We start from the raw sequence: 25,366 nt of genomic DNA, 5'->3' as shown, positions 1-25,366 counted from the left end.
CACCGCCCCGCCGCCGCGCACAGCCGCGGCCTCCATCCCCGGCGGGCCGCGGCGGAGCGAGGGGCCGGGCGAGGCGAGGGCCGGGCGGCGGGCGCCGGGCCCCGCGGCCGGCACGACGGAGCCCCCGCAGGGCCGGCCGCAGCGGTTGGCGGCGGCCCCGGTTCCCCGGCGCGGGAAGCGGCGGCGGCGGGGCGGAGGCGGCGGCGGCGGCGGCGGCGGCGGCGAGGGCGACATGGAGCCGCGGGAGGTGAAAGACCGGATCCTGGAGAACATCTCGCTGTCGGTGAAGAAGGTAAGCACGGCCTGCTGGCCCGGCCCGGCCCCGACTGCATCCAGCGTTCCCTCCGTCCCCGGGTCGCGCACCCGGGCCCGGGTGCCCGCTGTCCCCGGGGCTCGGAGACACCGCCCTTCTCCGCCTCGACCTCGGGGCCGAGGAGCCGCGGGGAGCCCCGGGCCGGTGGAGGGGAAGGGGGGCCGCTCACGTGAGCGAGCGCCGCGGCCTCCGAGCTATTTTTAAAGAACAAAGTTGAGGTCAGCATCTCCAGCCAGGCCCCGGGGCCCTGCGCCCCTTAGAGGGGCCGCGACCCGCCAGCGCGCGGCACTCGAGCTGCAGGAAAGCCCCAGGAGGACCCCAGCCCGCCGTGCATCTCTGGACGGCGTCCCTGCATCCTCGGCCTCCTCCGGGCTTGCCTGTCCTAGAGTCCAAGTCGGGGAGGGCAAAGGCAGCCATCAGCGGCTTCCAGTCTTCCCAGTTCTGGGTGACAGTTCAGGGCCTCCCGGCCGATCCGCTGTGCTGGAGGATGGCACTTTTTAAGGGGCTTTGCAGAGCTTTGAGTCCCAGGGCTGAGTGACAGCACAGGCACCTGCTCCCTGCAATAGAGATAGATCCCTGTCCCAATTCCAGGTAGAAAAAATATTACCGATTATGCGGTATGGTAACAGTGTGGAGGACGAAGTCAGTTTATCTGAAAAAAGGGCCCGTTCTGGAAGGTAGAATTCATTTTCACTTAAAACAAAACCAGAACTGACAATCATTTCAGGATGTTATAGGATTCCCCCCACCCCTCGCCATTTGAATTCCTGGAGCACCAGAAACTGGGGGGTGGGGATGACTTGGGGGCAGAGGGGAGGACAGGCCCATCAGATCATTTACTCCAACAAACCAAAATGAAGAAAATTAATTAAATCAGCCATTATGTTTAAATAACTTTTTCTCACTTAAATTCCTCAAAAGTAGCATAGGCCAGCAGTTTTACCTTTCATAAAGATCGATGTGGCTCAAAAAGAAAAGTAGATTCAAAATGATCTCACTAAAATACCCCTCTAAAGACACAACTAAAGGTAACATTGCAGACATCCAACAAAAGCTCTGTTTGTTGTTTTCCTGAACTTTGCTCATGGAATCGGGGTGTAGGTTTTTTGTTTTTTGGCTTCTTACTTACTCAAGGGCAGCAGGCAGAATGAGCAGATGCTTTGTTAAAAGGCAACACCCCTTTTGTAATGGAAGAGAAAGAGAGACTGCTGACTTTAATAATCTAACCTGGGCAGGCTATGGCTTCAGGTAGGCCAGGTGTTTTGTCTTCGGATTTCCAGCAAGTGACTGGGGACAGCCCTGGGCAGAAAGATGGTAGACAGAGACGGGGCCATCGGTGTAAGCGTGGAGCTCTCGAAGGCAGAGATACACTCTGTAAACCGGAGGAGTACATTGTGAATGAGTCGTTTTCCAAGTTCTTATCATCGAATGGGTTTGGACAAGCACATTTTATGGAGCTGTAACATGTACCAGAAGACAGAAGTCGCTCCCTGTAAACCGGAAGCCCATCCCTGGGTGCATCACCAGGGACGGTCTGACCAGCATCATGGTTAAGAACATGGATTCTGGAGTCTGGCTGCCTCGGTTGAATACCTGCCCTGCCAGTTAATAACCCTGTAACCTTGGGTAGGTTCCTCAACCTCTCCGTGGCTCAGTTTTCTCATCTGTAAAGCAGGGATAAAATCAGGGTTTATTTGAAGAGTTAAGGAGAGTATGTATGTAGAGTGCACAGCATGATGCTTGACCCAGCCTTAATAAGTTGTCTTAGTTTGTTTTGACTGCTGTAACAAACTAGGGGGCGTATAAACAACATATATTTACTCGTCACAGTTCCCCTCCCCCAGGTAGCAGACTGCTGATTTCGCCCTGTACCCTCGCATGGGGGAAGGGATGCAGGAACTCTCAGGGTTTCTTCTGTAGGGCGCCACCCTCATGACCTTGCACCTCCCAAAGGCCCAGCTCCTAATACCATCACATTGGGGCTTAGGATTTCAGCCTGTGAATCTGGGGGGACACAAACGTTCAGTCTGTAGCATAAGGGGTAGTTTTTTCTGTTTGTTTGTCATAGAGCCAGTTCCTCACTTTTATAAGATCTGGGATGGCAAAGTGCCTCACCACCTGAAAGGCTGTTATACAACACCATGTGGACTTACTACCTCCTTCCGTTGTGTGCTGTGTCTCCGAGAGCTGTTTTATGATTCTTGCGCCATGAGGTGCCTTTGGTTTCCTGAACCAGAATATCGGCTTCTCACAGGGATCAGTGAGTTTGGCTACAGCAGTAGGCGCTGGGGGCCAGCTGTTTGGGGGTCAGATCTGTTCTGGAATGCCAGTGTAACTTATATTTATCGAGTACGTGAGAGTGGCTTCCCCTTTTTCTTCCATCCTGCCACTAGTGAAGTGTTCTCACTGATCCTTGTTGCATGAAGAAACTGAGGGGTGTGTTTCTGCAAGAAAATAAAAAAGATCCATTCTGTAGTACTCTGTCTGGAGAGGGTATAGTTGAGAATGTTTTACTGAAGCAGAATATACCTGCATTCCTATACAGCTGGATGAGTTCTCACAAACTGAACACATTCACATATCCAGCGCCTGGACCAAGAAACAGAACATAACCGTCATCCCAGAAGGACACCCCTGCACCCCTCTCAGACACTGTACCCCCAAGTGTAACCCCCCTCCCCGAGCACTATTGCCAAGTTCAGCTATTTTCACACCTAGTGTCTGTGAAGACGAACAGGCACTGTAAGACAACAGGAGGTGGAACAGCTGTTGCCCTACCTAGATCCTAAGGAACCTGTGTTCTGATACGAAGGCAGGATTCCCCAGGGGTTAGAGAGAGAGGAGTGTAGTCGTTAGCACAGGTGAATGAAAACGATCACTGTGAAAGTAAGTTCCATATGTCCTTGGAAGGGAGAGAGTCGCAGAAACATCTTGGGTGCAAATAATAAAGCTTGTGGTTGCTAGTTTGTTTATAGTTAAAGAAAAATGTCCAAAAGACCAGGCATTTTGCATTGGCACGTGGCGGTTCTAACCAAAGAGTGTCTTCTCCAGGGAGGGAAGGCAGTGGTTTTCCTGGGAGTTTTGCTCTGTTGCTGCGGAGCGTGAGTGTCTGTTGCATGCACGGACAGGGTGAGCGATGTCTTCGTGCTGTGAAAAGCAGTCTCCCCGTCTCGCAGCAGTTTGATTATTGGTTCGAGGGAGAATTTTAAAAATCAGCAGGGCAAAGAGAAGCCCTCAGAGGAGGAGGGTGTATCTGAGTCTTGACAGGTCGGTAGAGTTCAGAGAAAGAAAAGAAGCAGTCACTCAAGATAGAAGGAACAGCCTAAGTGTGCCCAGGGAAGGGGGGACGTCGACGTGGCCTCCTCAGGACAGTGAGGAGAAAGCCTAGTGTGAAGAGTGCTGAGGGCTCTGCTCCATGTGGTTGGAGGGGGCTTTCCATGGAAGCTGTGCAGCATAGTGGATACAGACCCAGGTTTCAGAGGTGCGCGGACCGGCCCTGGGTTTGAAATCTGGTTTGGACTGCGTTGAACTTGGCAAGTTACTGGAGCTGAGGTGGCCTCAGCAGTCAGAACTTACTCATGCGGTTATCATGAGAATGAAATTACAGGAGGTAATATACTTAAAACACTCGGCACAGTACCTGGTACAGGGCAAGGCCTCAATAAGACATCTGCTCCCATCATCCCCTGCAAGCGCCTCGGTGAGCTCTGCAGGCCGCCTTCGTGCAGTTCCCCGTCAAAGTCTTAACACTACGCTCTTCTGTTTCTTTAAGCCCAGGGTTTGTCAGACTTCTCTGAAAAGGCCAGATGGTAAATATTTTCAGCCCATACTGTCTTTGTCTCAATACTCAGTCCTGCCCTTGTTGCCAAAAGCAGCCACGGACAGCCCATACATGTCTGCCTGTGGCCGTACTCCAGCAAACCTCTGTTTGCAACAGCAGGCAGTGGGCTGGATGTGGCAGGCCGTGCTCTGTACGTGAGTACATGTGTGTGCATGCACGGAGTCCCTGCCACGGCAGGCTAGGGATCACTTCCGGAGAAGTTGATGTGACCGGTCCAGGTAACCAAATCTCCCTCGTCACTGTATCACACATCTTGTCAGGCGCGTGGAATGAATATGGACACTAGTCAACCCCATCCTGTGTCCGTGTATTGAGGTTTTCAAAAATATATACTGATCGCCTTCCGTATGTCCCCGCTGTCCTAGGCCCTAGGAGGGTAGCAGTGAGCGAGGCAGGTGAGATCCCGGGCCCTGAGGAGCGGATACGCCAGCAGGAGGAGGCGAGCGATAAAACAGTGCACAAACCAGTACCAAGGTGGTTTCGGATGTGACAGGTGTTACGCAGGCATCAGGCAGGAGAATGACCAATAACTGGCAGAGGAGTTTGCTGGGGATTCGGCATCCGGGGAGACTTGCCTAAGGAGGTGGCATTTCATTCTTCAAGGGACACTGACTAGGACAAGAGAATGAGACGTTATCCTGAGAAGATGAGTAGTTGTTTGAAAGAGCACACAAATAGCTCAGAAGTGTGTACAAGAAAAAGTAAGCGGCCCCTGTTCTCCGTCTCTTCAGCCCCAAGTCCGCTCCCTTTGAACAGGGTGACTGAATGAGTTTTGATAAAGTAACTGTCCTTTTGGGGGGGGGTGTCACTGGGTCGTGACAACCCTCCCCCACGCGGGTCTCCCCCGCCCGGGTTGGACCGCCCCGCCGGGCTCTGCTGTGGGCGAGGTCCTGTTTCCGGCTGGGCGCACCCTGCGTGGGTGGGGGTCTCCCAGTCGGTCGGCTGGCGAGCGAGCAGCAGCTGTCCAGCCTAGCCTGTCGGTGCGGCTGTGAGCGGTGGGCTTCCCCCGGCCCCGTTTTTTCCCACTCCTTCAGAGCTTAGATCTGCCAGAACCTTAAAAGTGTGCAGCCCTGCCCTGGCTGGTGTGGCTCCGTGGGTTGGGCGTTGTCCCGCGCAGGGAAGGATCGCTGCTTCAGTTCTTTGTCAGGGCGCATGCCGAGGCGTGCGACAGGCAGCCAATGGATGTTTCTCTCGCAGGTCGATGTTTCTCTCTCTTTCTCACTCCCCTCCGTTCTCTCTAAAAATAAAGAAATAAAATTTAAAAAATAAATAAATAAGCATCAGGGCAGCTCATTTCTGGAGAGGGCCTGATGGTTAGACATACGTGGGAATTATATTGAGCATTTGGTTTTAGTTAATAGTTTTGTTCTCTCTGGTTACATGGAAAAACCCAGTTCTGAAAGCCCCTCAGGAGTCCCCTGGGCAAAGATCTAAATAAAATAATACCTACACACACACTTTGTTACCCGAAGGCCGAGGGCCAGGGCTGCTGCTTCTCCTCACTTCCTCTTCCCCTGCCGGTGCCCTGAGGCGGGCAGCAGCTGTTTCTCTGCACCCCACCCCCCCTCACTGAGTCGAGGCTGTCTAGTGAGGGACGAGGGACCCGAAGGCCCCCAGCCAGGCAGCACGGGTGTGAGGGGTGTGTGCGCCCGACCCCGAGCGACCCCACCCAGGCTCAGCATTGGATACCAGTGGGGAAGTGTGAACTGCCTGTCCGTTCCATTTTTAAGACATGGCTCTCCTTTTACAAAACACTTCTCCAACATCAGGTTTCTGTGTGGAGCACCTGGGCCCTCTTTCTCTGTGGCTCTAGCATGAGGCCCCTCAGAGGGACAGGCCCTGTTCGATGACCAGAGGCCAGGCAGACGCTCACCTGCACCTGGGGGGGGGGCACAGACAGGTTGCCGTCTGGTGGCAGCAGGCCCCCAGCCACCGGGTGGGCTCCAGCAGCCTCTCTGTAGTCACAGGACCGCGCCGAGTTTCAGGTGGAGCCGTGGCGAGTCCTGTAGCGCCCCCGCCCTGAAAGCTCATCCAGCTAGAGCCCAGTGGGAAAAGAAATTTCCAGCAGAGTTGAAAATCTGCGCTGGCCAATAAAAATGTTAGGTCTGGAAACTAATGTGAGAGTAAGGGTACAGTGGCGAAGATGTGTTTTTATGCGGAAAGAAAGAAGCTGGTACCGGGAGGGTGAGCATTGTGGGAAGAAGAAGGTTGGCGTCTGTGGGTGCTCTGGGGCTCCTGGGTGGGTCCTTCTCCCCGCTGGAGTCTCCAGCGTTCATCCTGGGCACCAGGATTTACTGCCATGGCAAGAGTGTGGAACCACTGAAGCAGGCAGGCGGCACCCTTGCGTCTGAGGAAGGCAGGTGGCTTTTCTCCCTTTAGAATAAAAAGCTCTCCCGCTGGCCCCCCGCTGCTGAAGCAAGCGTCTCACCTCGGACCTGGAACCCCACGTAGCAGGTGGAGTGACCAGCACTCTCTTCCTCAGTTTGAGTGAGCTTTCCTTTTCTGCCCCATTCCCCGATTCTCCTCTGCTGCTTGCTTAAGGTAGGAATGTCCTAGAATGTCCTAGAACATCCTAGAACTGTTTGAGGCAGGAGGGAAAGGACAGTTTCTGGAAGAGTCCATTTGGCTGACGCCAAAAGGTCAGGTCATTGATCTGTTGGTAACGACAGGCACTGGGGTCCTGGAAGCATCTGCTCTGTCTTGCTAGCCAAGCGCTGGCCCTGCCACACATTCTCCCCGTTTTATGTTTTCGTAAATCATCTCTTTTTCCTTTTTCTTAGAAGTGTTTACAATATTATAGAGATATATAAGGAAGAAGGTATTAGTTTCCTATAATCACCCTTTCTCCCTGGACAGCTGTACTTAAGAGTTGGAACTAAGAGTCGAAGAAACCCAGTAACACATGAGAACGAGGAAAGGACTATTGTAGAGTTGAAATCCACAGAAATCTCAAAACTTCACTTTTGTAAGTAGTGAGCCTCCGTTTACGCTTTCACCCTAAGTCCTTCGTTTTTGGTATTAGACTCCTGAGGCATGAGGTGTCCAAACATGCTGAGAGGAAAGGGAGTAGTGATACCAGAAGGATCCTTAGGTTGAACTTGCTATTTCCACACCTGCTGTTCGTGCACATTCCCTCCATCAGGCTCGCTGCAAGCTCACAGGCGGGTCAGGCTCCCTGTGTAATACGTGTGGGAAATGAGCTTTGGAGAAGTAACTCACCCAAGGTTACAACCCTCATAATGGGCAGAGTTGGACTTGAACCGTGTTTCTGGCTCTTGCTCTTTTTATTTTTCTTGTCCTTTTCCATCTGCAAGACATGTCTTGAAAATATAACAGATAAGCCACCCCCATGGGCCAATCTTGTGGGCCAGTCCTCCATAAAACCACCTCTTCATTGAACAAATATATGTTGAGTGACCGTGATGCGCTGAACACTCTTCTGGTCCCAGGAATCGGCAGCAAACAGAACCCACTAAGGCCCTGCCCCCTGGGGGCTTAGTCTCTAGACGTAGAGAGGGATGTTCAACAGATCAGAGTAGATGGAGTGTGAACCCCAGGCCCCCCGGATGTTCTTAATAACCATCATGGATTTGTAATACATGGAGTTGTTTTTTTGTTTGTTTGTTTTAAGATTGTTTGTTTGTTTGTTTGTAGAGAGGGGGAAGGGAGAAAGAGAGGGAGAGAAACATCAACGTGAGGGGGAAACATCGATCAGTTGCCTCTCATATGTGCCCTGACTGGGGACCAAACCCACAAGCCAGGCATGCGCCCTGACCGACAACCTTCCGCTTTTCAGGACGATGCCCAACCCACTGAGCCACACTGGTCAAGGCTCCGTGGAATTCTTGTCATGCTTCCTAACTCTAGATTTACATCTTCAGCCTCTCTGCAGTCTCTTGACTGTAATGCCCAGGCCTCCATGGAGGCAAGGGTCCCCCCATGTCCTTCCCATCTAATGTTGTCATTTAGACAGGGACTTGATGGCCATTCACCTTAGTACAGTGGTGGTCTGGGTGGGGGAAGCGTGCGGGGGGCCAAGTTGTAGGTACAGCAGAGGAAAGGGGAAGTGAAAGACGAACACAGAGCAGCGAGGCTCCCAGGCTTTGAAAGACTGATTAAAACGGGGCTTTGAAAAACTCCCTCCCTCCCCCCGCCACTGCCACACATAGCACTGCACGTGGAGCGCCCAAAAAATGCAGCGCAGGGTCTCTGCCAGCTCCTGCTTCCATCACAGCGGCAAAAGTCGTGTGCGTGTTCTTGCGGGCCATTGGTGGGCCGCTAGGTCCCTGGTGGTCGGCTCCTGGCCGGCCGGGCCTCTTACCGCCTTTCTCCCGACTCTGGAAGAAGTCCTGGGTTCCTTCGGGAGAGGCCAAGCCCTGTGCTGAGTTCACAGGGACACTCCCCTTCCAGGAAGGAGAAGCACTTAACTGCTTCTGGAAACCGTAGTCTGTCGAATTACCCAAGAGCTCTGTGCCCAACTAGGCCAGTCCGTTCTGCTTTCATTCTTCCAACACCCCAAAGAAAGCACAAAAAATAGAAATCCAAGCGCCTGCTTAATCCAAGCACCTGTTTTTTTCAGCTTTGGCCCCTGTGTATCTTTCACCAGAGCTGCCAATAAAACAGGAGCCAGCCAGCACTTCAGCGACAGGGCTAATGAGCAGTGATTTGGGAGGAAGATCGATAATTGAGTCTATTTAGTGGCGAATGAATTGTTAAGAAGCATTGATTTCACTCCGTTTGCTTAAGGTGCAATGTGGGCCCACGGTAAATAAGCAGCGCACGCGTCATGATGGCTCCACGTGTCGGGGTGCCAGTCAGTCCCAGGATGCCGCCCCGCCTGGGCAGAGCCCGTCCTGGGCAGGGGCATTGGCTGAAGGACAGTGTTTCGCATGACCACTGAGCAACCTGGTTGATCATTTCTGAATCGCAGGGTCTCTGACTGGGTCTCATGGAGGGGAGATTTCTGGGTGCTCTTGTCCTATAATCTGCTGTAATCAGTTGCCGCTGGGAATGGAATACTTTCCAGGCGAAGGTGGGGCGGGAGCTCAGGAGTTTTTTTGGTTTTTTTTAAGATTTTGTTTATTTACTTTCAGAGAAAAGGAAAGGGAGGGAGGAAGAGAGGGAGAGAAACATCAGTGAGAAACATGGATCAGGTGCCTCCCAGCACACTTCCAGCTGGGGTCCTGGGCCGCAACCCCCAGGCATGTGCCCTGGCCGGGAATCAAACCGGCACACCTCTCTGTTCACAGGCCGGCGGCCGCACTCAACCCACTGAGCCGCGCCAGCCAGGGCAAGGATTTTAAAACTAGGAGCGTAAGTCAGAAACAGGGTGGTTGCCTGAGTTGTTGGAGCAGCAGACACCTGGCAGGCCAAACCCCGGCTGACAGTCTTACTCTCGTGTTACCTGGGAAGGAAGCAACTAGGACATGCTGACATTGGCCCTCACCCCCCAGCGCCCATCATACGGAGCCTTGGAATGGCCCAAGGACGCGACTGCTCTGCCCTTCTCAGTGAGGTGCTGGGATGAGCCCTTCGCACGTGGGTACAGCAGGTGCCCTGACCGCCGCTTCATCCCCAGTGGGATGGAAGCAGAGGCGCTCCGGGAATAGCTCCCCCCGGGGGTGTCTGAACGCACCAACCTGGACTCCACAGCAAAACAGCAGGACCAGTGGGCAACGCCAGGAGGCGTGGGGAGCGTCTTCACTCTCTGGGCCCCAGTCTCCCTGCCTCACAGAATGAGGGTTCTGCTAAGTGATTTTTTTTTTCCTTCTGATTTTCAGTGCATTCAGAAGTCGAGATTTCATTCACTGATAGCCTGTCTCTCGCCGCTATGCCTTCCAGCTCAGGGCATTCTTACTGAATGAGAGGCCTCAGGAAACTCTGCTTTGCACCTATGTGGGTTCTAAGGGCTCTTCTGCCCTTAGATTCTGAAGTTCATCAGCCAGGCCAGCACCCGGCCTTGTCTCAGATGCCAGTGGAGAGTCTTTGCAGAAGTGCTGTTAGCATTGTCCTTCTGTTCCCTGGATCATGTAAAAGAGGCGTTACTGCTCTTAGAAGCTTTGCTCAAAGACTCTAGCCTGTCTGCCTGTGTGTTTGTTTTATTTGTCCACTTGTTTAAGTTGATTTGGTGGCCTGCTGAAGGGGACGTTGGATAGCTCTAACCACGTCAACCCTTCTCCAGTGGCCACTGACAGGATTGTGCCCTTAGGGTCCCTCTCTCTGGGGGAGCCCAGGCATCAAGGGTTGGGACATCCCAACTCCAAAGGTAGGCAGTGGGGTCACATGGCTTGAGCTCTGCCCTCCCCCGAGGGCCCACCTTGGAAAGCAGGTGAGCGTCCCTGCGGCCCAGAGGGGTGGTTTCACCCGTCAGCCCCCAGCTCTGAATAGAGCTCCAAAGGCGAGGCAGGCGGCCCCCTCTCTGTGTCCACGAGACTCGTCCCGGGCCCTCCGTGCACCTGCAGCAGCATCCGGAGAGGCAGCCTCGGGGATTAGGTGGCCTAGCGGGTCCTGCCGCTCAGGGTGGCTCTGAGTTTGAGTTGAGCTCACGGAACAGGGCCAGCCCGGAGTTAATTTTCCTAAGAGGTGATTTCAGGTCAGGCGGCAGTCTGCCCTGCCTTCGTTTGGGGTCTTCCTGTTTTTGGATTTCCGCCTCCTAGCCTTGGCCTGCCGAGGCTGTTCTGACCTTTCTGTTGTCTGAATACACCTGCTCTCCGTGGAGCCGCCGGGGAGGCTGCTGTTGCCTGGCGACCTCTTCCCCGGGCAGCGGAGCAGGGCCGTTTTCTCCTGCGCGGGGCTGCCCAAGCCCTCTGTGTGCGGAGCAGGGGTGGAGGGGCCCAGCGCTGAGCCCCGCGGTGGTCGCCAGTTCTCACAGGCGCCTCGCCAGCCCTGTGTCTGTGCAGCTGTGCAGACTCTCTCGTCGTTGGGGCAGGTACCTTCCCCAGAAGATCCCAGATCTCCCTTCTGGGGGCAGCCTCACAGCGTTTTCAGTCTTGACTGGCGAGGGAGAAAGAAGGAAGAAAGCAGGACACCTGTCACTGCCTTATTTTCTTTCTTCTAAAAAAAATTTTTTTTTTTTAATTCTCACAGGAGGATACGTTCATTGATTTTTTTTTTTTTTTAAGATTTTATTTATTTATTTATTTTTAGAGATGGGGAGGGAGGGAGAAAGCGAGGAAGGGAAACATCAATGTGTGGTTGCCTCTCACGTGTCCCCCACTGGGGACTTGGCCCGCAACCCAGGCAAGTGCCCTGACTGGGAATCGAATCGGTGACCCTTTGGTTTGCAGGCCAGCACTCAATCCACTGAGCCACACCGGCCAGGCGTAACTACCTTATTTTCATTTGGCCACTTACAATCTTTTACAGCTACTTTTGAGTTATCTATAAGGGATGAATTCTGGGAGGATTTCTTGATACCAGCATGGACCTAGAAGTTGATTTGTGGTTGTGTGTCTGCAAGAAAGATACAAGACGGAGAGGGCCCGGTGGTGGCAGCCCAGACCAGAGAGTGGGACTAGCCCTACTTAAAATGCTCTGAGTCAGGCATTTCTGGCTCACTGGAGTGTGCCACCCACACTTCCCCGCAGCCACGGGGTCTGGCCCAGTCTTGTGACGGCCGGTCCTCCCAGTGTGCTCAGCAGCAGGGAGCGCAGGCTGTCCTCAGGCTTTGAGAGGAGTCTGGGGTGGGTGGAGCCCAGCTGAGGGGGGGGGCGGGGGGTACGAGAGAGGTGGCCCAGGGTGTGGCCTGAGAACACACTGCAGGGGGAGAAGGCCTGAGTTAGGAAGCCCCTGCATTTTTTTAAATGACTTTAAGTCTTAATCCTTCTCTTTATTCTCAGCCGCGTTGCTTATTTTTAAATTTTCTCCTGATGAGAACTGTTTCGTCCTCCCACCATGGAGCCTGCCAGCCCACCTGCATCTGGGCTCCCATCTGCGGCCGCCCCGCCCCTGGGGCAGCGGGCCCCCATCCTGTCTTCCCTGCCCATGGACTTGACTTTTCTACTCTACCTCCACTTTCTTGCCACCATTTTGGCAAAACTGGCCAGAGGGTTTTCTGTATTGCTGCCTCCCCTTCCCTCCCCTCCTCTCCCCTCCATCCTAACCAGAAATAGGTGTACTTCGTAGTATACTGAAGCCCCTGTGCAGCTCTTACCATCTCTTGGAACGCCTTCTGTCTGCCACACGCCCTTCCCTTTGCTATGTTGAAGCAGATCCCAGGCATCCATAAAATTTCCAGTAAACACTGCTCAAAGGCGGGGGTGTTTCCCTCACCTTGCCCAGTCCCACTGTCACGCCTTTGAACGTTTAATAATGTTCCTCAGTACCGTCAACTGTCTACTAAGTTTTCAAGTCCCAATTGCCTCATCAGTCTCACTTTAAAAATACTTCATTTGCTTAAAGCAGGATCTCCATAAGCTCCGACTCTCCTCAACGAACTCCCTACCAGGCTTTCATCCCCAACCCTTCACTCAAATCGCCTTCGTCAAGGTTCCCGGCACCTCCCTTTATGGGGGGATGTGACCCCAACAAACCCATCGTTCCCACCCTCTGGAAGCCTTCACGTGGGGAAAGCTGTGCAGCGCGCCCCGCCCAGACTTCCCACCCGCGCCCCCCGCCCCGCCCCCAGCGCCCTGCCTTCTCAGCCTAGAGCGGCGATCCGATCCGTGGCCCCAGCTGGGCGTGCGAATCCCCTGGGGACTGTTAAGAAGAAATGTGGGTTCCTGGGCCCTGCCGGCAGAGTTTCTGATGAGCTGGTCTGGGGAGGTGCCTGGGCACTGTTACTTTCCTCCAGGTCCCAGGCGGTCCTGCTGTGCAGATGGGGTGAGGCCCGGTCCACCAGCGGGGCGCCCTGGCCCAGTGCCGGAGGCCCTCCCCGCGCGCCCCAGGTGACCTTGGCCCGCTCCGCAGCTTTGAATGCCGAGTCAGGGCTGGGGCGCGGGCCTCTGCCTGGCTCCGGGCCCATGTAGAGCACTGTCTCCATGACATCTCTCTGTCCCCACTGAGGTGTCTGACAAGTATTTTGAACTTATCATTCCCAGAGCAGAACGCCCCCTGATCTGGAAGTGGCACCACCATTCAGCTGCTCAGACCAAAAGCCTAGAATTGTCCCGGTCACCTTCCTTTTCTCATACCCACATTGAATCCATCCAGGAGTCCCGGCGCACCACCTGCGGAAGAGATCCGGAGTCTGACCCCGCTCACTCCCGCCTCTGCAGCCAGCCCCAGCCTCCGCTCTCTCTGTCCCCGCTGGTGACAGCCTCCCAACCGGTCCCTCTGCCTCCACCTTGGCCTTGCACAGTCTGTGCACAGCTATAGTGGCCCCGTAACACACGTACCATATTGTGTCACAGCCCTGTTTTCAGTCCTGCAATCACTTCTGGTCACACTGGTAATAAAACACGAAGTCCTCGCAGTGGCCTGTGCAGCTGCACAGGGCGTGGCCCTCAGCGGCCCTCTGACCTCACCGCGTGCCGCTCGCAGCCTTGCTCCCCGAGCCCCAGCCACACCCGCCTCCCCACTGTCGCCTCTGCCTCGGGACCCGCCAGCTCTACCCACCCCGCACCTCAGTAGCCATTTCCTCAGCGAGATCCTCGCTGACCCCACATGCCCAGAAGGTTCCCTCATCCCTGCTTTGTTTTCTATCGTGGTGTTCTTTTCTGACATGATACTATATATTTGTACACAGTTTATCTCCATCTGCCACCAAGATGTAAGTTTTACCAGGACAAAGACTTCTGTGGAAGAGTAGTAACTGATAGAGACATAGTAGGTGTTCATTAAATATCTGTGGAAATACATGCATCTTCAAGGTTTGAGCCTCTCCTCTGGCCACTGCTGGACTCAGCTTCGGGCAGGAGACAGCTCCCAGCCCAGCGTGTCCCAGGTGTGCGTTCCTTCCCACCTCTGCTTGGGGCTCTAGACCAGAGGTCAGCAGACTTCTTGGCGAAGGGCCAGATAGTAAGTCTGTTACTTCTACAGGCTGCCCAGCATCGGTAGCATCTACTCCACTCCACCCTCATAGCACAAAAGCAGCTGAGGCGAATACAAAACAAATGGGCGTGTCCATGTTCCAATAAAACTTTATTTACAAAATAGGAGGTGGACCCACTGGCCATAATTTGCCAACCCCTGCTCTGAAATTTTCGGCCTTTTCCCCAAATCTACATGGACAGAAAGGAAACACTCAGAAGTACTTGGCAGTCTGGTCAGCAGTTTCTTCCCAGAAGCAGGGCAAGGGTCCTCCTGGAGCAGCTGGCGTGTGTTAGCCGAGCACTCAGTGCGCATCCTCCCTGGGACGACGCCAGGGTGGGCGAAGGATGGAGAGCGTAACGGGCAAGCTTTCTTTTCAGAGAAGCTGCTCCAGCTTTCTCCTCGGTCCGTCTTCCAAGGAGCAGAGCTGCAGAAGAGAGTGAGCTCGTATCCACCACGGTGCTGTTTAGTTCCCGGGACTGACAAGAGAGGGGACTGCGGTTCTTTCTCTGACGCTCTCCTGTAACACATTAGAACAGAGTATAACACTTTATGTGTGTTATCCATTCAGGGATCTTGAACCCAGGTTAGATGAAAGGCTTTCAAATCAGGCTCTGCCGCTTACTGGCTCCGCGAGCTATTTTAGGGGAGTGCCCTGATGATTAAATGAAATAGTATTTGAAAAGTGAGTCCTTGGGGCTGCTAACATCTGTTAAGTGTTTCAAGGTATCGTGCACCTTGATATGGTATAAGGAGTATCTGAACCCTCACAGCAGCCTACAGGGAGGGTACTGTTTCTAAGTCCATTTTACGGATGAAGGAACCGAGTTTCGAGGGGTTCAATAACAGCGAGGGAACAGCAGAGCCCACGCTCACTTGGTTTGAATCCAAGTTGTCTGACTGCAGAATCTGTCCTCCTAAACACTACCGCCTTCCTAGTGCACCTGCTAAGCACTGAATAATATAGCCAGTTTCAGCTCCACCAGGAGGCACTGTATATCACTGGAGAGTCCTTTGGAATCAAGGTTGGTCGTTGTGCTTCCGGGCTGTTGTGTCCATTATGCTCGTTCCACTACTTCCGGTGCTCGGGCGCCCTCGTTTATTCGATGTTTGCTTTCCTCCCACTCCGCGCTTTTTCAGAGCCTGCTGATCTTACTGGTGCAGCCAGTAGCTACCTGCCACGTACCTCTGCTGTTTACCTTACTTCTGCTTTGCTGATCACCTCCCTGAGCAGGAGCTCAGGCTGTTGGCAGAGCTCCTAAAGTTCTTCTGTCATGGATCCATGGACATTCCCTTTCATCTCTCTGCTCCTCTCAGGAGTTATGCTGAGTGGTAGCATTGATTCAAATCTCCTTGTCCCCTGAGATAACAGAGGGTTTTTATCAACCTGCTGTAAAAGAATGGTTAAAGAACACGCTTTGGCCCTGGCTGGTGTGGTTCAGTGGATTGAGTGCTGGCCTGCTAACCAAAGGGTCACTGGTTCGATGCCCAGTCAGGGCACATTCCTGGGTTGCGAGCGAGGTCCCCAGGTGGGGGTGTGGGAGAGGCAACCAATCAATGTGTCTCTCACATGTTGATGTTTCTTTCCCTCTCTCCCTCCCGTCCCCTCTCTCTAAAAATAAGTAAATAAAATCTTTAAAAAAAAAAACAAAAGCAAAAAAACAAAACAGGTTCTAGAAGCACCTGCTAGTAAACTAGTAAACAGAAGATGCGTCCTGGAGAGCAGAATACGCTACCGTGCCTTCCTGGCACCTGAGCTCATGTTTAGCCCCGTGCTGTGTCATTGGTGTGTCTGGGACTGGGGGCTTTTCATTCCTGATGACTTTGGATCATGCTCATTGAGCACCTGCTGCTTACCAGGGCCTGCGCTCAGCCGTTACGTGTTCTGCGTCCTTTGCTCCTCAGCCCCAGCACCATTCAGGGGAGCTTCCTGCAGTGACGGAGTGTTCTGTTTCTGCTCCGTCCAACACAGTATCTGCTAGCCACGTGTGCTCTCTGAGCATTTAAAATGTGGCTGGTGCAACTGACTTTTAAATTTTAATTTACATTTAATAGTTACATAGAACTGATGGCTCCTGTGTGGAGAGCTTGCTTCTTGTAACTCATTTTACAGAACCGGGTTTGTGGGTTAACCCATTTTAAAAATGAGGGTTAGAGGGTTAAGTAATTTGCTAAAAGTACTCAGCTCTAGAGCAGAGCCAGGCTTTGGACCCCGGATCCCCGCCCAGAGCCCCGACTCTTCACCACCATGTTTTATACCCCCTTTCTCTTACACTTTTTGCAGAAATTGCTTTCTGGCTGCAGACTGTTCCCTAATTCATAATACCAGTGTGTGTGTGTGCGCGCACATGCAACCCACCTTGAAAGAAATGTGCAGGAAAGTATATGCCTGGCGAAAGCCGTGAAACTTACCAAAGGATCAGGACGAAGACCTGTAAAACTGAAAAAGCAAAAAATTCCCCTTTCCTGGATATTGCAAAAGTACCGTTTCCACCCATAAATAATCTCTAGATTCAGTATAACTCAACTCCGTATCCAAAAGGGAATTCTAATGAAATTTGATTCTGAAGTGCCAAAATAGTCAAGAGAGTTTTGAAAATGAATAGCTGGGGGATGGAGTGGACTGGTTCTGCACATATCAAAATAACGAACAAAGTGAAAGTAATTAAAAATAGGGCACTGCCACAGGAGTAGGCAATGGACCAGTTAAATAAAACAGTCTGGAAAGATGGCATATCACAAATCAATAAGGGACCTTTAATGTGGAAAATGGGTTATCCATCCAAAAAAAAATAATAAAGCTGAATCCTTATGTCATATATAAAGATCTAAGCATAAAAAAAAAATCAAAGAAAAAACACCTAAAGTCCTGAAACCAAAGAATAAAGGTGCTTTTTAATGTTAGACTGGGGGAAATGGGCAACTGTAAAGGAAAATACAGGTTTAACTACATTAAAAAAATTAAAATTTCTCAATAGGAAAAAAAACCCACCAAAGGCAAAGTTTAAAGGTCAGTTGACACTGGGCAAAATAAAGCTAAACCCAAAACCAGAAAACATTGCAACAAACAGGCTTATATGCTTAACGAACAAAAAGAGTTGCAACAGATTAAAGAAGACAAGCAGCCAGGAGGAGACTGGGCGGAGGTTATGAATAGGCAGTTCACAGATATATGAAACACAAATGACTAATAAAGATGTTCAACAGCATCAGTGATCAGAGAAATGCAGTTTAAAACAATTAAGTACTGTTTTTCACTAATTGGACGGGCACAAATTAGCCTAATTGTTCCCTGTGTTGGCCAACATGGTAGGAGTGTAAATTTAGCCAACCTTTTAGAAGGGCAGCTGGCAGGCTCTGGCCAAATTGTAGATACACATGTCCTTTGGCTCCCCGTTCCACCCGAAGCACTCACCGTGTGGAAATACCCACACAAGGGTCCACCGATGTCAGTTGCAGTGTTTTGTGCAATATCAAAGAATTGGAAACAGTAGTTATGTCTAATAATGGTTAAAGCCTGGTACAGTCATATTTTAGAAACAGTGTGGCCATGAAAAAGAATATAGTGGATCTGTATGTAATGACATGGAAATACATACTGAGTATTGTTTAAAAAAAGCGACTTTCAGAACAGTGAGTACAGTATGTTCCTATTTCACTTTTTTAAAAAATCCTCACCCGAGGACATTTTTTTCATTGCTTTCAGAGAAAAACAAAGGGAGAGAGAGGGAGAGAGAAAGAGAGAGACACTGACTGGTTGCCTCCCCTACACACCCTGACCGGGGATTGAACCTGCAACCTAGGCATGTGCTCAACGGGGGATTGAACTGACAACCCTCCTGGTTTACAAAACGGCTCTCCAACCAACTGAGCTGTGCTGTGCTGTGCAGGGCCTACTTCACTTTTTAAAAGTCTGTGCGTGCAAGGGAAGGGTTGGGAGGACACACACGCACGAGCTGCTGACAGTGGGGGCCAGAGAGCAGGACCTTTGTGTGCTCTTGCCCACTTCCACGTCGCTTGCATTTTTATGATGAGCAACTATTGTTTCTGGAATAATTTTTTTAAGGGACTTTGACCTAAGAAGGGAGTCTGAGTTCCAGCCATGGCTCCCTCACCTAGCTAAAAATCGTAGCGAAGGGCTTAACTTCTATTGTCTTTAGCCATCTTCTGTTTAAAAATAATACATAAACATTTCAGACTTTTCCATGTTTTTCGAGTGTGATGGTGGGTATGGCTACTTTTATAATGAAGAAAATTAATAAGGCTGTTTTGCTTTTTTAATAAGGAAGTTAACGCTAGATCGGAGAAGATCCTTTTAGCTCTAACATCTAAACCTCTCTGATCTCAGATTTCCTTGGATTTTGAAGTTAAAATAAAACAAAACAAAACACAAAAGCCTGTGGACATTGGCTCTGTGGTCCTCGGCAGCGAGGTGCACAGGGAGACCTGCCGCCGGCGCTGAGAAGGAGGTGTGTGGCTTTCACCGGCCACTGCTCTTCCTTTTGGTCCCCGGCTCCCTTTCGCCCAGCTTTCAGGAGGCCAGGCCAAGCCCCAAGGACTGAGGTCGGTCCCTGGTCCCTCGGGCTCACTCTGGGCTGCCGAGAAGAGAGACTATTTTTGTCGTGGGGGCTGAATGGTTGGCCCGCCTCCAGGAGCGCGTGCTTGCTGGTGTGGTTGATGTATCTCGCCTGCCGCTGCCGTCTCCACCGCTGCTGCAGAAAACACGAGGGCACATTTGTCCAGCGCCAAGCGCTTAAACCTGAGATGCATGCACAGGGACGGGTGCTCTTTTATTGCGTCCTTCCCCCCTCTGGCCATTGGAAGGGCAGCCGCAGGGCAGAGTGTGGCTAAAATGAAGGTGGAGAGACTTCCCCTAGGGCCTGACGTGGAAGGGACCCCCCGCCTTCTAACTGGTTGCAGAGAACTCGGTCCAAGTACCCGGGCTTTCTTAGCCGTAGCCAAGCTGGCAGAGCCGCCCTCGCCTCATCCGCTGGGTGGGGTTTGCTCGGAGCTGCAGGCCATCTCGCCTGCTATCCGGCTTGAGAACAGTGTCCCCCTTGGCCTAGGGCTTGCCATCACCCTGGTGTGTACTCAGATCCACATCCAGCCTTGTCAGGTTCCTCGGGCAAACCCAGCGTCCCACGTCAGCCTGTGGCAAGAAGACTGTCGGAGCAGGTGCCCCAGTGCGTCGGCCCTCAGTTGCTGCAGAGGAGCAGCCTGAAGCAGGGTCACCAGGTTGCACCACTCCAGGGCCGGGGGCATTTTCACGGGGCACGGGGTGCACATAGGTAGGCAACCTTCTGTGTAGTGCCCTGGGGTGGAATGGCTCAGTCACCATGGCTGGGAGGCTGGTACCACCTGAGACCTGCTCATGGACCGTGACTACCGCACCCCCTGTCGTTGTGCAGAGAGAGCACTTCCGGAGTGCCTGCAGGGGGCTCGGCCGGAAGGGTGCAGGAGCGGGTCTCCGGACCCTCCCGCGCAGGACGAGCAGGCAGTTTGCGATAGACTCCTCGGTCGGTCACCACGAATACGTCATCGAACTGTTTTTCTCAGCAGTCTTCTCGCTTCCAGGACTCCTGATGCATTTCTAATTTGGGGTCGGTTTTCTTCCCCCGCTCAGCTGCAGAGCTACTTGGCGGCATGTGAAGATGAGACCCCTGCCATCCGGAACCACGACAAGGTCCTGCAGCGTCTGTGTGAGCACTTGGACCACGCCCTGCTGTACGGGTAAGCTGCGGCCCCTCCTGGAGAAGATGGTAGGGCGCCGCGGGGCACAGCCAGGAGAGGCCTCCCCAGCCTCAGCTGCCTTTTACCTCGCTTTCCCTTGGCAGAAGATTTGTCTCACTCAAGGGGGCCGCAGGCAGTCTGTGGTCATCTCGGGGAATTGCCCCCGAGCAGGCAGGCTAAGTGGCTGCCGGGAGAACTAGCAGATGCAGTGAGGGTGGGGAGCCATGCCGCCGCAGCCTGTCGGTCCCGCTGGGAGTCCTTCGCTTCGGCCCACGCCCACCACTGCCGCAGCTGGTGGACCGGGTGACTCCCCTTTCCCAGGGGAGCCCTGTTTCGGCCGTGGCAGCTCCTGTCCTCTCTCCTCAGCCTGCAAGACCTCTCCTCGGGCTACTGGGTGCTTGTGGTGCATTTCACGCGGAGAGAGGCCATCAAACAGATCGAGGTGCTGCAGCATGTGGCCACCAACCTGGGGCGCAGTGAGTAGTACTAGGCTGACACTGGGAGGGACCAGCCCTGCCCTCCCTGTGGGTGGCTGGGGGCTCAGGGGTGGCCTCCTGGTCAGCCCTGGAGGCGACTCCCTCATGATGTCCATAGGCAGTAGGTGCTCAGATGCTAGCGCCCCCCATGAGGCTCCGCCCCTCTTCTCCCTGCGCATGGCAGTTTATTGGAGTGTCGTGGAATGGGGGTGGGAGATTGAGATGCTGAAGAGAACCAGACCCCCAGAGAGTCCCAGACCCGGCACATAAGGAATCCCCTTCCCTCCCTGAGCAAGGATCAGTGTTAGCCTGCAGGGCCACACAGGATCCTTGCATCTGTCAACCCACGTGAAGTTTGCAATGTGCCCTTTATCAGAGCTGCCTGGGCAGCCACAGGTGGGGGCTGAGCGGGGAGGTAAAGATTCCAGGGCCCATGGCAGCCCAGTAAGAAGGCTGTTGGGGTACATGGTCCCCTCAGTTGCTCTTTCTCCCCTTTCTGCCCTTGCTTGGCAAGAAAGCCAGCACTGGACAGACCTTCCTTCCAGCTACCCCCACCCTGTTTGCAGGCCGGGCCTGGCTGTACTTGGCCCTCAACGAGAACTCCCTGGAGAGCTACCTGCGGCTGTTCCAGGAGAACCTGGGCCTGCTGCATAAGTACTACGTCAAGTGAGTGTCTGTTCACTGTGCGTAGCCCCAGGGCTGCCCTGGAGCAGAGTCTCAAAGCCTCTGGTCACACGCAGACCCCAAAGTGTGCCGCAGCAGGGGCCTGGCCTGGCGTTGCCTGCCACTGATGGCCACAGGGCCGTTAGAGCCTTGCCTAGGCCAGCTTTTGCCAGGAGTTCTGGTGCTCCAGCCGGGCTCGCGTTCCATGGCCTGGTGTTCCGCCTCTGCCCGATCCCCTCCGCGGGCCTCAGAGCCCACCAGGATGAGCAGCCTTTGCTGGGGCTGCTGCAGGATCAGAGTGCTGGTGGCAGCTGCTGCGAGCCAGATGGCCCTGTGCTGCAGGCCCTGTATGTGGAGACGGGGCGCCCAAGTCCTGTGCGGCCTCAAGCCCAAGAGGAGAAGGCTGTGAAGGGTGGGTGAAGGCCGCCTCAGGCCGGGCGCCCTCAGAGAGTGGGGATGTCCCACGTCACATTTTGGCACAGCGTGCTTGTTGGTGAGGTAGGGCCAGGCTGGCAACCAGACCCAGAACCCCCATCGTCCCTCCTTGCACCTCACAGGAATGCCCTGGTCTGCAGCCACGATCACCTGACTCTCTTCCTCACCTTGGTGTCTGGGCTGGAGTTCATTCGATTCGACCTGGATCTGGTGAGACAGCACAGCGCTCGCTGCCTGGCGGGCAGAGGAGGGGCAGGGTGGGCCTGGGGCTCATTGTGCAGGTCCCTCCCAGGAAGCTGCTAGGTGGTCAGGCCGGTGAGGCCAGCGTTCGGGGTCCAAACAGTGGGAGTCAGTGGAAGGGGGTGCTTCTCTCTTGGCTTAAGGCCAGGTTTCCCGGTTCAGCTGACACCTTCCTATCTCCGTCCCAGCTTGGAGAGGAGCCGCACCGCCTGGCGCACTGTAGCGCTGAAGTGCTCTCCTTAATGTTTAGGGCATGCGTGTTAGAGAGGGGCCAGGTAAATTCATCCCTGTGCCTCCTAGGGTCCTGGAATTGTCACCGGCTCCATGTTGCCCAGCGTCCCCCCTTACGTAGTCCTGCATCTCTCACTGTCACGTACTAGAGAGGCCTGGTGCTGGCCCAGAACAGGCCAGAGGGGCGCAAGTGCCCCCGGACTCAGGCTCGTCCAGAGGGTGTAACTACCCCATCCTGATCGAATCGCCTCCCCGGTCCCTTCCTCATCGGCACAGACTGAAAAGGAATTTAGCTACTAGGAAGTAGTAGAAATTAAGGAAATGAGCAACTTGTAATAGTAAGAAGTGAAGGAAGGGGTAGAAGGCATAGCTGGGCTCTGTGATGTCTGCCGGCCTCAAGTCCAGCTCTGAGAACCACACCGTTCACATTACTCTTTTCAGCAGCTTGTTTCTGCATTTAGTACATTCGGCCTATGCGTTTCCCAAAGAAGAACTAGCGCAGGGGAGGGTGTGACCGCGGATCTGTGGCTCCCGGCCCTGGACTCTGCCGTCGGTGGAAGCCCTTGTGTTCGGCCCACCCACGGCCCCCCCGCCATGCAAACCTGCCTTCCCCCCTCTCCTCAGGACGCCCCTTACCTAGATTTGGCCCCCTACATGCCTGACTACTACAAACCTCAGTACCTGCTGGACTTCGAAGACCGCCTGCCCAGCTCGGTCCATGGCTCGGACAGCCTCTCCCTCAACTCCTTCAACTCCGTCACCTCCACCAACCTGGAGTGGGACGACAGCGCGATCGCCCCGTCTAGTGAGGGTAAGTGGCCCCAGGGCGGCCAGGAGCCCAGCCTCTGCCGTGACACTGATTCCAGAGCCACTCGCACCTGGCCAGGGGACGTCCTTCTTGGCCAGCGTTGGTCCGGCGGTTGAAACTGATGTGAAACAGGTCTGCCGTTTCCTAGGTCTCCACTTTCTCCAAGTCCTTTTGTGGCCAAAACACTGAGTCTGGAGACAGAAAGCCAGGCGACCTTATGAATGTTAGACCCTTTCCCAGACGCCCGGGCTCAGTTTTCCGAGTGAGGAAGGGTCCTCAGTGTGACCTGGAAACTTCCTGTCGTTGCAGGGGTGAGCGTCGCCTGCCCTGGGGGGGCGTCCTACCCTACCTTCTAGGCAGAAAGAGGCTAAGGAACCCCTGGGAAGAGAAGAGCCAGGCGGACGCGGTTTAGGGGGAAACCTGCCACCATTTCTCAGTCCATTCAGTTTCTGGGTCCTTCCTGCGCTTCCTAGCGTATCGGCGACCATCGCGCCCGTTGCATCAGAGACCGAAAGAGAATGTCATCACGTCCATTTGTCATTGTGTTGTCTTGATTCAAAAACTTACTGAACAGCCTGGTTCCACTCAAAAGTTGGGCCTCCGTGTTTGTTTATAAAACTGGCTGTTTCCCCCCTTCCTCCCATGTGGGAAGCCAGATGTCCTCGTCCCTGCACCCCACCTCACCTCCGGGGAGCGGGGTCCACGCCCAAGCTCAGCCCCTGGGGATTGCGTTAGCCCTGAGACCTTGACCTGCTTCTTATTTCTAATTGTGCCATGGGCCGAGTCCCAGGGAGGGGGCCGTTACTTTCAGCCTTGCTGTTAGCAAGACTTGCCTTGCTCCTTGTGCACGTGGAACAAAGCGGCTCAGTCTCCTGGGGCTGGGCTCGTGGGCTGCCTCAGGGAGGTCAGAGGGACGGCTCGAAGGAGCAGCTGCCTCAGCTGCTGGGCACGGAGGCAGGGAAGGCGCGGGATAGAAAAGAAGGCCACGCGCGGGTGGGCCCACCTTCTTCTCTGCCAAAACCAGCCTCTCTCCCCCAGACACCTCCGCAGCTGGTCAGAGGCCGCTGGGCCAGGGCCTGAGCTGCAGCGGCAGGGGGTCTGCTCGGTTCCTGTGCGGCTGGTTGGTAGATAAAATGTAGAAAGTTTAATTTTTTCCTCTCTTGTTTTCTCCCATGTCTCCTGCCCTGTTGCCCCGCCCCCACCCTCCCTGTCCTTCCACTGCCTGTTTCTAATCTTCAGTTTTGTCCCCGTTTTTGTAGATTATGATTTTGGAGATGTGTTTCCAGCGGTGGCGTCTGTACCCAGCACCGACTGGGAAGGTGGGACAGAGTCTGCCGTCACCCTCTTTTCCTGTTTTTGCAATGTTTCCATGCCAAGCTTGCTGCATGATTCAAAATCAGCTCCTTATTTATAATAATGTCAATGATCATAATAAAGCCGAGTTTGGTGTTCTAATAGATGGAATTCTGCAGTAGGAGGACGAGACCTTTAGCCCCAGGCAAATTCCTCTCTCAGGGCAGGACTCTCGCCTTTATGCCATGTCCTTGTAAAGTCACTAAGTGACTGCTTTTCAGGGAGACACAGATCGCCCTTCCTGATTCCAGTGCCAGTCCACGCACTGGATGTGTGTAGGGCACTACCGGCGCATGGGGCACGGGTGGCCTGACAGGCGAGTGGAGACCTGCTCTAGAAAGTGATGCCTTTGAACATATGGGTTGTAAATTGGTGTAGGTCAGATGCGTCCGTGTCAGAGGCATCACGAAGCCAAGGAAGAGGGCTTGAGTCCTTCAGTCCATTCTTAATGGCTTCCTCTTGGATATTTTTTAGCAAGATTGAGGCCTGAATGAGATGGAGATCTAAATAAGGGAAACTGCTCTTGTACAGATGAAACTTCCTACGGGGAGGTTCTCTTCAATTTTAAGGCAGATTAAAATAAAGTCGGTGCCCACTAGGTGGCGCTAATGTTTGGGCATTTCCCTGCCTGACACACCCTGGGCTTGTGAAAATTCGTGAAGCTGTTCTCCACATTCCTGTGATTACTCAGAGCATAGGGCGTGTTTCTGAGAAGGTTAATGCTTCCTCCTTAAATCCATGGCCCTAACCAGACCCCTGTATTAAAGACCCTCTTGCCCTGTGGGCCACTTCCGCCCAGGGTGGGATGGGGGCCCTCCTCTGAGGAGGGACAGGTGCTCTTCCCCTGCCTGGGCGCTGGCCGCTCATTAGTGGAGCCCTGATCTCTGAACAATAGATGACAGATGATCTTTTTCTGAGTAACATGCGTATGAAATCACTTAAATTCGAGGGAAGCAGGGCGGCATTGGGGAAAAATAAATTATGTCATCTGGCCAAGAGAGAGTAGCATCAGAGAGTGTCATAGTTAACAGTAGCTTGAAATCCAGAATTCCATCATGACATCATATTCTCTCAGCCTCTCTTCTCGCAGCGGACAGTCTGGGCATTGACATTTCCCTCTCCGGTTCTAACAACTAACCCCCCTCCTGACCCAGCTACTGGTTGCCTGTTGCAGTTGCTTGACAAGCAGGGCCTGACCTCCCCCTGCAGCCCTGCAGAGCTCCCTGTGGCCTGAGAACTAACCGCCCAGTCGCACCGCTTGCTGGGCCGGGCTCCAGGGCAGGGCGAGGTCTAGCCCGGCAGTGAGC

At 53.7% G+C, this 25,366-nt stretch overlaps 1 protein-coding gene across 2 annotated transcripts in view; it reads left to right on the top strand.

Annotated features, from left to right (window-relative positions):
* The first annotated feature begins 205 nt into the window (after nucleotides 1-205).
* PLEKHM2 (pleckstrin homology and RUN domain containing M2) overlaps nucleotides 206-25,366 on the top strand; it is a 34,909-nt gene continuing 9,748 nt past the window's right edge. The window contains exons 1-7 of one of the 2 annotated variants that reach the window (XM_054579698.1): nucleotides 206-292; nucleotides 19,747-19,853; nucleotides 20,220-20,329; nucleotides 20,896-20,995; nucleotides 21,550-21,637; nucleotides 22,523-22,709; nucleotides 23,966-24,025. In XM_054579698.1, coding sequence (XP_054435673.1) covers nucleotides 233-292; nucleotides 19,747-19,853; nucleotides 20,220-20,329; nucleotides 20,896-20,995; nucleotides 21,550-21,637; nucleotides 22,523-22,709; nucleotides 23,966-24,025 — 712 coding nt within the window. In that variant the 5' untranslated portion in view covers nucleotides 206-232. The remainder of the gene's footprint in view (nucleotides 293-19,746; nucleotides 19,854-20,219; nucleotides 20,330-20,895; nucleotides 20,996-21,549; nucleotides 21,638-22,522; nucleotides 22,710-23,965; nucleotides 24,026-25,366) is intronic. The other variant, XM_054579699.1, reaches the window with a different exon arrangement.

The sequence above is a fragment of the Pteronotus mesoamericanus genome, unplaced genomic scaffold (assembly GCF_021234165.1).
Source record: "Pteronotus mesoamericanus isolate MK-2021 breed Mesoamerican mustached bat unplaced genomic scaffold, CSHL_Meso_final contig_557, whole genome shotgun sequence".
NCBI classification, from domain to species: Eukaryota; Metazoa; Chordata; class Mammalia; order Chiroptera; family Mormoopidae; genus Pteronotus; species Pteronotus mesoamericanus.
Note: the sequence above shows the minus strand (reverse complement) of the source record. Positions and strands in the feature narration are given on the sequence as shown.